Source organism: Somniosus microcephalus, chromosome 21, assembly GCF_052327205.1.
Source record: "Somniosus microcephalus isolate GS21.2 chromosome 21, FLI_Smic_1.0, whole genome shotgun sequence".
Taxonomy (NCBI): domain Eukaryota; kingdom Metazoa; phylum Chordata; class Chondrichthyes; order Squaliformes; family Somniosidae; genus Somniosus; species Somniosus microcephalus.
The window spans coordinates 2,658,747-2,671,391 of record NC_141007.1 but is presented as its reverse complement, the minus strand read 5'-3'; the positions used below and the strand labels follow the sequence as shown (position 1 = coordinate 2,671,391).

General features: G+C 48.6%; 2 protein-coding genes across 2 annotated transcripts in view; one reads left to right on the top strand and one right to left on the bottom strand.

Moving 5' to 3' along the window:
* acsf2 (acyl-CoA synthetase family member 2) overlaps positions 1-12,645 on the top strand; it is a 325,180-nt gene that overhangs the window by 136,025 nt on the left and 176,510 nt on the right. The gene's annotated exons all lie outside the window — the stretch shown is intronic.
* chad (chondroadherin) overlaps positions 5,559-12,645 on the bottom strand; it is a 26,537-nt gene continuing 19,450 nt past the window's right edge. Inside the window, exon 3 of the mRNA XM_085963195.1 lies at positions 5,559-5,879. Coding sequence (XP_085819321.1) covers positions 5,741-5,879 — 139 coding nt within the window. The 3' untranslated portion in view covers positions 5,559-5,740. The remainder of the gene's footprint in view (positions 5,880-12,645) is intronic.

The following is a 12,645-nucleotide window of genomic DNA, read 5'->3' as shown; positions in this document are numbered from 1 at the left end:
TAACTGGGGCAGGTTTAGTCTATTTTTATGTTAGAATGTAGATTTTGAACCATCTCAATTGAAGGATTTGCATGAAATAAAATTGGAGCTGGTGTGTTGACATTCAGTGTCGCCATCTCTGTTACTGCCCTGGCTGCTCACTCAGCTGCCCTGTTATATTTTATTTTCATTCTCAGCATGTGGGCGTCGCTGGTAAAGCCCAGCATTTATTGCCCATCCCTAATTGCCCTTGAGAAGGTGGTGGTGAGCCGCCGCCTTGAACCGCTGCAGTCCGTGTGGTGAAGGTACTCCCACAGTGCTGTTCGGGAGGGAGTTCCAGGATTTTGACCCAGCGACGATGAAGGATCGGCGATATATTTCCAAGTCAGGGCGGTGTGTGACTTGGAGGTGGTGGTATCCCCATGAACCTGCTGACCTTGGTCATGGGTCATGGGTTTTAGATGTGCTGCTGGATGCTTAAGATGGCATAGATTTCACTTTGAAGATATAGGACCTACTTAGGGTCTTCCCTGCCAGCCCCCTCTGGCTGGATATTCGAGTCCTAGAATGTGCCGATACACCAACAGAGATTCCAGTGGGTGCGATCATGTTCATCTGCTTTCTGGTGGACGCCTCCCACCCACTTCATGCAAATTATTACAACCCATTCAAAGGCCGTTATGATTCAGAACAGAGTTTTCCACTTGCAGGAAGGCAACAGAGGAGTGAGACTTGAAATCTTTCCTTGTGGTTGATGATTGTCCACATGGTGTTAGGGAATATACAGGCAGCGTACACCACAATAGAGCTGCCTCATGTTGCTATGATTGGTTTCAATGTTTGACGGGCCTTGCTTCAGGATTGGAGGAAAAGGGGGAAGATCATGAGTCAACTCAGATGTCTCCCCTGCTCTGCACTGCTGTAAGACTATCATCGACCCCCTCCTACCTGCAGAGCATGGGCTGGTGTTTCCCCCAAGGAGTGAGATTTCTCAGTGAGTTGGGGGGGGGGGTAAGAGAAGGACATAAAAAAAAATCAGTGAAAATTGATTCTAACCTCAGTCTCAAGTTCCATTGGGCAGTCGATTGAGACACAGAGTTAAACTGTGAATTTTATAATGCACATTTTAAGGGCAGGGTATGTTTTTCCCTCTACACTGTCCCATCAAACACTCCCAGGGCAGGTACAGCACGGGTTAGATACAGAGTAAAGCTCCCTCTACACTGGCCCATCAAACACTCCCAGGGCAGGTACAGCACGGGTTAGATACAGAGTAAAGCTCCCTCTACACTGCCCCATCAAACACTCCCAGGGCAGGTGCAGCACGGGTTAGAAACCTCTACACTGCCCTGAAATGTGCCTGACATAGAGTGTTCCATTTCCCACATCAGATCCCCTGAGAATTTGAAACTTTGTGCCAGTTAGAAGCAGCTTTTGTGCTGTGTGGGGACTGGGTTGAAATGCCCAAACCGATTTGCTGGACCTTTCCAGCCAGAAGTGAGTACTTGCCCTCCTGCCAATCTGACCTGGATTCAGTCTCTTCACTCAGCCCCTGGGCTTTTTAAAAAATTTAATACATTTTTGATTGTGCAGTCTGTGTGTTGTGCAGTTCTCAAGGACTTGAGAAATTTGCATGGTCTTTTTTTGTAGTCCTGCATTGATTTTTTTTCCCTTCAAAGTTCATGTAAATTTACTGGTTGGTGGTTGCGGAGTTGCTGTCTTTAGGTGCACGTGTGTTTTTGTGGAAGTATCTGGGTCCAGGTGTCCATCAGATTGAAGTCCAATGGGCAAATGAAAAATGGGGCACCCGAGCTCTCTAAATGGGACGCTTGGCGAGTGCATCACCAATGAAGTAATGCAGCCCCCAATGGGCTGGAGATCAGGGGTGGCCCAGCTGGTCTGTGTGGGTCTGTACCATTGACCCTGCGGAGCTGGGGGTTTCAATCCCTGTGTGGGTCTGTACCATTGACCCTGCGGAGCTGGGGGTTTCAATCCCTGTGTGGGCCTGTACCATTGACCCTGCGGAGCTGGGGGTTTCGATCCCTGTGTGGGTCTGTACCATTGACCCTGCGGAGCTGGGGGTTTCAATCCCTGTGTGGGTCTGTACCATTGACCCTGCGGAGCTGGGGGTTTCAATCCCTGTGTGGGTCTGTACCATTGACCCTGCGGAGCTGGGGGTTTCAATCCCTGTGTGGGTCTGTACCATTGACCCTGCGGAGCTGGGGGTTTCAATCCCTGTGTGGGTCTGTACCATTGACCCTGTGGAGCTGGGGGTTTCAATCCCTGTGTGGGTCTGTACCATTGACCCTGTGGAGCTGGGGGTTTCAATCCCTGTGTGGGTCTGTACCATTGACCCTGTGGAGCTGGGGGTTTCAATCCCTGTGTGGGTCTGTACCATTGACCCTGCGGAGCTGGGGGTTTCAATCCCTGTGTGGGTCTGTACCATTGACCCTGCGGAGCTGGGGGTTTCAATCCCTGTGTGGGTCTGTACCATTGACCCTGTGGAGCTGGGGGTTTCAATCCCTGCTCCCATTGATCTGCAGTTGTCATAAGTTGCTGATACTGACTGATCACAATGCTCTGAATTAGGATTGATCCACAGCCCTTTCCAAACCTTCCAGCCCACAAGTTCCAAACAGAACAAATAGCCGAATAAGAAATAGCTGTGTAACTAGGACATGCTGCCTAAGCTCCAAAGGCTGGATTGCTGGTGTCGGGGGCTGTCGGTTGGTCACCGATACTGTAGGTTACCTATGAAGGTTGTGAGCCCCACCCCACAATGCTCACTGGCATTCCTTTTCTTTAAAGTAAATTCAAAGCATGAGCCAGAACTGTGTACACCTGGGTGTCTGTGACCTGCCCGGGAGCTTGTTAGCTAAACTGATGACATTAATTCATTAAGTTATAAACCTGCAGGCAGACTTGGATTGTCTGGTCCGTGCACTGGGACTTTAAGTTGTTTAAAGGTGCTGAACGTGAGGCTCTGTAGGCCCCCCACCGTGTCTGGTCTCTCCTGCATAAGGTCAGATTCACTGATCTCTCTGAAGGGGAGAGACTGATGGCTCTGGTCAGCGTGGAATCGCAGAGACTCGCAGCACAGTGTTTGGAACCTGGCGAGTGTTCCGTCCCCAGTCTTCTAAAAGTCACGGGGTGCGGAGGGCCCAGAACCAGCCTGTGCCAACTGGAGAGGTGGGGCTGGACATTTGAGGACTCCACAATGGGTCGCCTGGAGCAGGACATTTGAGGACTCCACAATGGGTCGCCTGGAGCAGGACATTTGAGGACTGCACAATGGGTCGCCTGGAGCAGGACATTTGAGGACTGCACAATGGGTCGCCTGGAGCAGGACATTTGAGGACTGCACAATGGGTCGCCTGGAGCAGGACATTTGAGGACTGCACAATGGGTCGCCTGGAGCAGGACATTTGAGGACTCCTGGGTCTGGACATTTGACCGCGGATTCAGACTTGCTGTGGGGTTTTGGGTTAGATCGATGTGTGAGCACTGCAGATCCCGAACTGCGACGCGCAGTCGCACTAATCTCCAATCCCTGCCCAGCTGCACGATAAATATGTTGCTCCGTAAAATAACTGAGAAGAAAGTTAAAGAAATACAATGACAGACTTTTCTTGTGATGATCAGGACCAGGGGACTTTCATGCAGAGGAACGGAACCCAGTGTTAGCATCAAGGTACGTCCTAGCACTGGGTTCAATGCAGAGTAAAACATCTCCGTTTCTAACACTGACCAGTTGTCCTGTGGCCTGTCTGAGTGACATCGCCAACTAGGGGCAGTTTTGTGCGTAGGTTTGTGTCTTGTACACTGTCCAAACTCATTTTCTAAAGGGCCGTTCCAGAAAGCAGACGGAGGATTTGAACCCAGGTGCAGAGACATTGCTTCGCCCAGAGTCCTTCCCACCCCTGTGTTTGTTCCACTGTGTAACTTCCCACTTGGGAGTAAATACAATCTTGCAACATTGATGCAGGCAACTGGGAAACCTTCACATCTCACCCACTGTACTTTGTACCTTTGCAAGTATCACGGACGTAGTTCGAATCTAATATCACTTGGGTAGCAGCTAACTAGAAGAGACCATGGTGTAGAGAACAACTACCATCACACGCAAGTTTAAAACCTCGAGGGTTGGGAATGAGGAGGGAAGTCTGGCGAATCTTTCTTGCCAAAAACGGTAATCGAGTTGCAGAATAGGTTGGCAGAGAAGGACATTGGAAGCAGACAGTTTGAAGTAGGTTCAAGAGACAATGTGTTTGTCCAGAGACGGGATTGAGAAGGTGGATAGGTGGGGCTAAATTTGGAAGCAGGAAGGGCCATTGGGCCTAACATACTGGTTCCTTTTTGCAAAGAGGTACTCTTATGGAGGAGTAGGGTATGGCATTAACTGGCATGGCAGAGAGGGGGCGGGGGAAGTCTCCAACAGAGTATCTAGATCCCAGGAAATGTCCTATATGTGTACATAAATATATGTGTGTATATATATATATTAATATAATCTTGTCAAAAGCCTGTTTACGTCTACTTGAAGAGATGCTTCTAGTTAGAAGTGTGTTTGCCCCATTTTTTTTGAACTACTCGATTTCCATTGCTGTTTCTAAGCACAGATTGTTGGGTGCCACACACTTGGCCAGTGAAAAGGTATCGCTGTGCTGAAGCTGCAATCCACTACGTGCTCTTCAAAGGTATGAGGAATTTGTAGCTGATTCATGATTACCGTGGAGGGTGACTGAGAAATTCCTTCTGGGTGCGGCAAGTGGCTGTGAGGAGTCGGCAGTTGCATGGTCAAACGAGGAGCCAGTCTCCAGGACGGACATTCCCATCACCTGCTGGGAAAAACAAAGCTTGAGAAAAACAAAGCCAAGGCCTGGAGGAGGAGCATTGTGGGGGCAGCAATTACCCCACATTCTTCCCACTTTTTCCTTCACAGGAAGAGGAGGAGGCCATTCAGCGCCTCGAGCCTGTTCCACCATTCAGTTAGATCATGGCTCCATTTACCTGCCATTGATCCATATCCCATGATGATACCCTTACCCAACAAAAATCATCGATCTCGATCTTAAATTCCAATTACCCCCAGCATCCAAAGCCTCTTTGGGGGAGTTCCAGATTTCCACCACCTTGTGTGTGAAGAAATGCTTCCTGATTTCACCCCTGAACAGCCTCGCTCTAATGTTCTGGATTCCCCCACCACAGGAAATAGTTTCTCTGTATCTACTCTCTCGAATCCCTTTCTCATTTTACACACCTTGCTTAGATCATCCATCAATCTTCTGCACTCATTCCTGTGCTGAGGGTCTGAGTTCCACAGCCATGACAACCCACCAGCCCCTCACCCAATTGTTAATGCTTCATGTATCAGCCCAGATAGTGAGCTTTAGCGAGCTACTGGGCCGTAGAGTCAGGAAGCAGACTTGCCTCCTCAGTGCCCAGGAGTCCAAGCTCGGTGGACAGAAGTGCAGGAACAAGTGGCTCACTGCTTCCCTCCTATTAAAATGAATGGACAGAAACCAAGAGCAGTTTGGAATAAGCCTCACCAGACTTGGGCCAGGCATTGAAGAGGACATTCTGCCTTCTGACCCTAGCCGGACCACAGCTAATTTTCCCACTCCAGTTGCGGCATCCCTTCCGTCACCCTTCCCGAGATCGGCCAACGCGGCATACCCGCGGAGTGGGTGCTGGAATCTTCCTGTAGGGTTCGATGAGGAAGCCTCCATTTTGTCGTTGGTCCAGTCCCTCACGTACCTGCTCAGAGTGCGTTCTTTCTGTTGCGCTTCGCACGTCCTTGGCAAGTCTGGAAGGCGGAAGTTTCCCGGATCTGCTGACCTCGGTATTGGCTTGGAGAAACACAGACTCCATCTGGACGATTCCTGCTGGTGTCCATCCATCTGTACGAAGGGACAGGGAACAGCAATTCATTATCCATGACTTGTTCTCTTACTAAAGGACAGTGGACTGAACAAAGATGATTAAAGCATGCACGTTGTATCCAATGGCCCGGCCGATTGAATGTATGAATGAGGGGCTATAGTTGAAGAGTAATGAGGAAGCATCAGGGTACGAATCTATATTCATTAGCGCATGTAATGAGAGAGGTGCCTGTGTGAAGTAACAGAACATAGAATTGTAGAAATTGCAGGACAAAAGTCCATTCAGCTCATCGTGCCTGTACCAGTACTGGCTCTTCTACAGGAGCGCTCTACTCTAACCCCATTTCCCTGCCCTTTCAAATGTTTATCCAATATCTTTTTAATGGTGATGTACTTTCTGCCACTATATAGTCCCCTTGCAGTAAAACATTCCCTGTTCTAATAACCCTCTGTCAGTTGTAGCTCAGTGGGTGGCACCCTCGCCTCTAAGTCAGAAGGTTGTGGGTTCAAGTCCCACTCCAGGGCCTTGAGCAGATAAAGCTAGGCTGACACTCCAGTGCAGTGCTGAGGGAGTGCCGCACTGTCTGAGGTGCCGTCTTTCGGATAAGACATTAAACCGAGGCCCCGTCTGCTCTCAGGTAGACGTAAAAGATCCCATGGCCACTATTTTGAAGAGGAGCAGGGGAGTTATCTTGGCCAAATGAATCCCTCAATCAACATCACTAAAAAAACAGATTATCTGGTCATTATCACATTGCTGTTTGTGGGATCTTTCTGTGTGCAAATTGGCTGCCCGTTTCCCACATTACAACAGTGACTCCATTTCAAAAGTACTTCATTGGCTGTAAAGCGCTTTGAGACGTCTGATGGTCATGAAAGGCGCTATAGAAATGCAAGTCTTTCTTTCTGTGTGAGAACATTTCTAACGTCCCTCTTCATTCTCCTTGTGATGATCCTCGGTCTGTCCCCTTGTTACTGATTCACTAACCAGTAGGAATAATCCTTCAATACTTACCCTTTCAAAATTTTGAAAACCTCTATTTGATCCCTCCCTAACATTCTCAGCACCAGAGAAAAAGCTCGAATTCTTTGAATCTTCATCGCTATCAATCCTGGTATCATTCTAGCAATCTTTGTTGTATTCCTTCTTACAAGGGCATGTCCAGAATTGCCTGCTGTCCTCTAACTGTGGCCTAACCAATTCAAACATCACATCCTTCCTTTTATTTTGAATGCCCCATGCACAAAACTCAAAATCCCTCTCACCTTGTTTAATAGCCTTTTCTATCTGCACTCCTACTTTTTAAAGACCGAAAGGTCGGTACCCATCTGTTTGTCCACTTAGGATAAATTTTATTTCATTCTTTCCCTCCAAAATGTACTTTACAGTAATCTCATTCAAACTGCAGCTGCCACCTTTCTGCCCATTCCACTGACCTGTGTCCTCCTGCAGTCTCCTGTGTCCTTCTCACAGTTTGCTATGCTCCCTAATTTGGTTTCATTAGTAAACTTCAATATCCGTCCACTTGTGCCTATGTTCAGATTTATTTTAAATGTAAAAAGAAACTAAAAAAGGCCCCAGCAACTACACACCATGACCCACATCTCCTCATTCTCAAGACCTTGCTCGCCCTTTTCTTTTAGTCTCCGGGTCATATTTATATCCATGTGACTATATTTTCTTCAATATCATGTGCCTTCATTTTTAGAACAAGTCCCATATGAGAACATAAGAAATAAGAGCAGGAGTCAGTCATACGGCCCCTCGAGCCTGCTCCGCCATTCAATGAGATCATGGCTGATCATCGACCTCAACTCCACTTTCCCGCCCGATCTCCATATCCCTTGATTCCCTACAGTCCAAAAATCTATCGATCTCAGCCTTGAATATACTCAACGACTCAACATCCACAGCCCTCTGGGACAGAGAATTCCAAAGAGAAATTCCTCCTCATCTCAGTCTTAAATGGCCTACCTCTTATCTTGAGTCTATGCCCCCTAGTTCTAGACACTCCAGCCAGGGGAAACAACCTCTCAGCATCTACCCTGTCAATCCCCTTCAGAATCTTGTATGTTTCAATGAGATCACCTCTCATTCTTCTAAACTTCAGAGAGTATCGGCTCATTGTACACAATCTCTCCTCAGAACATCCCAGGAATCAATCTAGTGAACCTTCGTTGCACCGTCTCCAAGGCAAGTATGAGGCATCTTATCAGATGCCTTCTGAAAATCTAAAGATACAGCATTCACTTTATTCCTCTCCTCTGTACAGTCTTCGGTCACCTTAAACAATTCTATTAACTTAGTCCTTTACAGCTCAATGCTGGCTGTTCCTGATTAGCCCAAGTCTAACGGTGTTCACTGAATTCATCCCATACAATGGACTCTTGAAATTTACCCATGACTGACAATTTTTGGCTTACCCCATCTATACTTTTGACATCAGGTATTTTTTTCTTCCTGTACTGCCTACCCTTCCTGCCGCCACCCCCCCCCCCCCCCAAATAAGAACATAAGAACATAAGAAATAGGAGCAGGAGTAGGCCAATCGGCCCCTCGAGCCTGCTCCACCATTCAATAAGATCATGGCTGATCTGATCCTAACCTCAAATCTTCTATCACTCTGCATCCACCCGAACCCATGTGATCTCCCGGGAGAGGCGAAAAACCAGATAAAGACGCAATGGCCAATTTGGGAGAAAAAAATCTGGGAAATTCCTCTCCGACCCATCTAGGCGATCAAAATTCTTCCAGGAGATCACTCTGTCCCTATATTTTCTACAGTACTTACCTTCTGTAAAGGCGATCTCCACCCCAGCCAGGAACAGGAATAAAACCATCTCCTGAAATCTAACACAGAATTAGAACACAGTAGGAGCAGAACAAGTCTACACGGCCCCTGGGCCCGCTCCACTACCCACAGGGCCATGACCATTCCGAACCTAGACTCATGTCCAATTTCCTGCCCGCTCCCCGTAACCCTTAATTCCCTTTACTTCTAGGAAACTATCTATTTCTGTTTTAAATGTATTTAATGATGTAGCTTCCACAGCTTTCTGGGGCAGCAAATTCCACAAACCTACCACCCTCTGAGTGAAGAAGTTTCTCCTCATCTCAGTTTTGAATGAGCAGCCCCTTATTTTAAGATTATGCCCCCTAGTTCTAGTTTCACCCATCATTGGGAACATCCTCACCGCATCCACCCGATCAAGCCCCTTCACAATCTTATATGTTTCAATAAGATCGCCTCTCATTCTTCTGAACTCCAATGAGTAGAGTCCCAATCTACTCAACCTCTCCTCATATGACCACCCCCTCATCCCCGGGATTAACCGAGTGAACCTTCTTTGTACTGACTCGAGAGCAAGTATGTCTTTTCTTAAGTATGGACACCAAAACTGTATGCAGTATTCCAGGTGCGGTCTCACCAATACCTTGTACAACTGCAGCAATACCTCCCTGTTTTTATATTCCATCCCCCTAGCAATAAAAGCCAACATTCCATTGGCCTTCTTAATCACTTGCTGCACCTGCATACTAACTTTTTGAGTTTCGTGCACCAGGACCCCCAGATCCCTTTGTACTACAGTACTTTCCAGTTTCTTGCCATTAAGATAATAACTTGCTCTATGATTTTTCCTGCCAAAGTGCATAACCTCAAATGTTTATCATATACCAAATGTAGACTTGGATCAGTTGGTGGCACACTCGCTTCTGAGTTAGAAGGTCGTGGGTTTACCCCCACTCCAGGATTTGAGCCCATAATCCAGGCTGACACTCCCAGTGCAGTGCTGAGGGAGCACTGCACTGTCGGAGGGGCAGTACTGAGGGAGCACTGCACTGTCGGAGGGGCAGTACTGAGGGAGCACTGCACTGTCGGGGGGGCAGTACTGAGAGAGCACTGCACTGTCGGGGGGGGCAGTCCTGAGGGAGCACTGCACTGTTGGACGGGCAGTACTGAGGGCGCGCCTGCCCTGTCGGAGGGGCAGTGCTGAGGGAGCGCTGCACTGTTGGCGGGGCAGTACTGAGGGAGCGCTGCACTCTCGGAGGGGCAGTACTGAAGGAGCGCTGCACTGTCGGGCAGTACTGAGGGAGCGCCTGCCCTGTCGGAGGGGCAGTGCTGAGGGAGCGCTGCACTGTCGGAGGAGCAGTACTGAGGGAGTGCTGCACTGTTGGAGGGGCAGTACTGAGGGAGCGCCGCACTGTGGAAGTGGCAGTAGTGAGGGAGTGGTGTACTGTGGAAGGGGCAGTACTGAGGGAGTGCCGCACTGTCGGCGGGGCAGTACTGAGGGAGTGCCGCACTGGTGGAGGGGCAGTACTGAGGGAGTGCCGCACTAGCGGAGGGACCATACTGAGGGAATGCTGCACTGTCGGAGAGGCTGTACTAAGGGAGTGCTACAGTGTCGGAGGGGCAGTACTGAGGGAGCGCCGCACTGTCGGAGGGGCAGTACTGAGGGAGTGCCGCACTGTCGGAGGGGCAGTACTGAGGGAGTGCCGCACTGTCGGAGGGGCAGTACTGAGGGAGTGCTGCACGGTCGGAGAGGCTGTACTGAGGGAGTGCCGCACTCTCGGAGGGGCAGTACTGAGGGAGTGCTGCACGGTCGGAGAGGCTGTACTGAGGGAGTACTGCACTGTTGGAGATGCCGTCTTTCAGATGAGATGTTAAACTGAGGCCCCGTCTGCTCTCTTGGGTGGATATAAAAGATTCCAAGGCACTATTTCGAAGCGGAGCAAGGGAGTCATCCCCAGTGTCCTGGGCAACGTTTATCCCATAACCATCATAACCAGAACAAACCCACTGGTCATTACCTTGTGTTGTTTGTGGGATCTTACTGTGCACACTGACTGCTATGTTTGCCTACATAACAGTTATCACAAAAGTACTTCATTGTCTGTGAAGCACTTTGGGATGTTCTGATCACTACATTAAATAAAATCTACCTTTTCTTTTACTCCCTGTTATGTTTTTGGGCCTTTTTTTAAAGATACTCTGAAAATGCTCTTCCTAGAGAGCCCAACCTCCCTCCGCCCCAGATACCTCGCTGAAGTATAGTGTGTCCAGCAATCGAGCGGAGAACCCTCTGCTTTTAATCTGTGCCTTAATGGGATCCTCTTGACTTCAGAAAGCACCAGAATAAAACTACACTGGACTTTGGTTGGACTTTAACCACTAATCACATTTACTAAACAATAACAGTGTTCAACACCATTCGCAACTCCTCAGATAATGAAGCAGTCCATGCCCACGTGCAACAAGAGCCAGCCAGAGGCTGGGTATTCTGCAGCGAGTGTCTCATCTCCTGACTTCCCAAAGCCTTTCCACCATCTACAAGGCACAAATAAGGAGTGTGATGGAATACCCTCCACTTGCCTGGATGAGTGCAGCTCCAACAACACTCAAGAAGCTCGACACCATCCAGCACAAAGCAGCCCACTTGATTGGCACCCCATCCACCACCTTAAACATTCACTCCCTCCACCTCCGGCGGAACCGTGGCTGCAGTGTGTACCATCTACAAGATGCACTGCAGCAACTCGCCAAGGCTTCTTCGGCAGCACCTCCCAAACCCGCAACCTCTCCTACCTAGAAGGACAAGGGCAGCAGGCACAGGGGAACACCACCACCTCCAAGTTCCCCTCGAAGTCACACACCATCCTGACTTATAAGTATATCGCCGTTCCTTCATCGTCGCTGGGTCAGAATCCTGGAACTCCCTGCCTAACAGCACTGTGGGAGTACCTTCACCACACGGACTGCAGCGGTTCAAGAAGGTGGCTCACCACCACCTTCTCGAGGGCAACTAGGGATGGGCAATAAATGCTGGCATTGCCAGCGACGCCCACATCCAATAAATGAATAAAAAATAGATCAAGCAAATAGTTGAGGTTAGCTAGCTGCTTATGTAGTTAAAAATGATAAATAGCTTGCAACTACTAAACAATGATATTTACTAAACAGCTTGTGTGGTGTTCCTCCCCCACTGCTCGGCCCCTATCTGCTCTGTCATCTTTTCCTAACCCATTGATTGGGGCTCAGTCCCCTTCAAGCCACTGAAATTAGCTCATTTTCCACTTTCTCTTTCACACCTTTTTTCTTTTTTGTCAGTGTGAATATAATTAGGTTCTGGGACCAATTTCCCAAGTTTTGCGTTACTTGTCCTGCCAGATCTAACGACGCATCCTTCCTAATAGGTATGCAACGTACCTTGAGTGCATTTCAAGAACCCCTCTCCATTTTAAGTTTAAATGTTTCTCCCAGTCTCGCCTTAGGGCAATCAGTGTATACCATAATTATAACTGTGTTACAGGAAGATGGTTATTATGAGCAGGGCAGGATAACAACAACAACAACTTGCATTTATACAGCACCTTTAATGCAGTAAAACATCCCAAGGCGCTTCAACAGGAACATACCGAGCCACATAAGGAAATATTCGGGCAAGTGAGGTAGCGAGGCAGAGCGGTTTAGGCGGGAATTCCAGAGCTTAGGCAATAGAAGGCACGGCCTGTACCCTGAGCTGATGGATTGGCAAAGCAAAATGCATTCAAAACCAAAGCTGAAATGGTAGCACGGTGCAGGGGAGTAGCTGAATGGAAGAGTGGCAATAGCCAGAGACCTGTGGGAGTGGCAGAGAGGAGAGTGTGAATGGTGAGGTCTTGTGGTATCGATTGTCCCAACATTGAGCTTCGGCCCATATGATTGAAAATTGGGGCATTGGCCATTTAGAAGTTTGGGAACCGGTCTAGTTTGTTTCTACAAATTAAGAGCTAAATAGGGGAAGA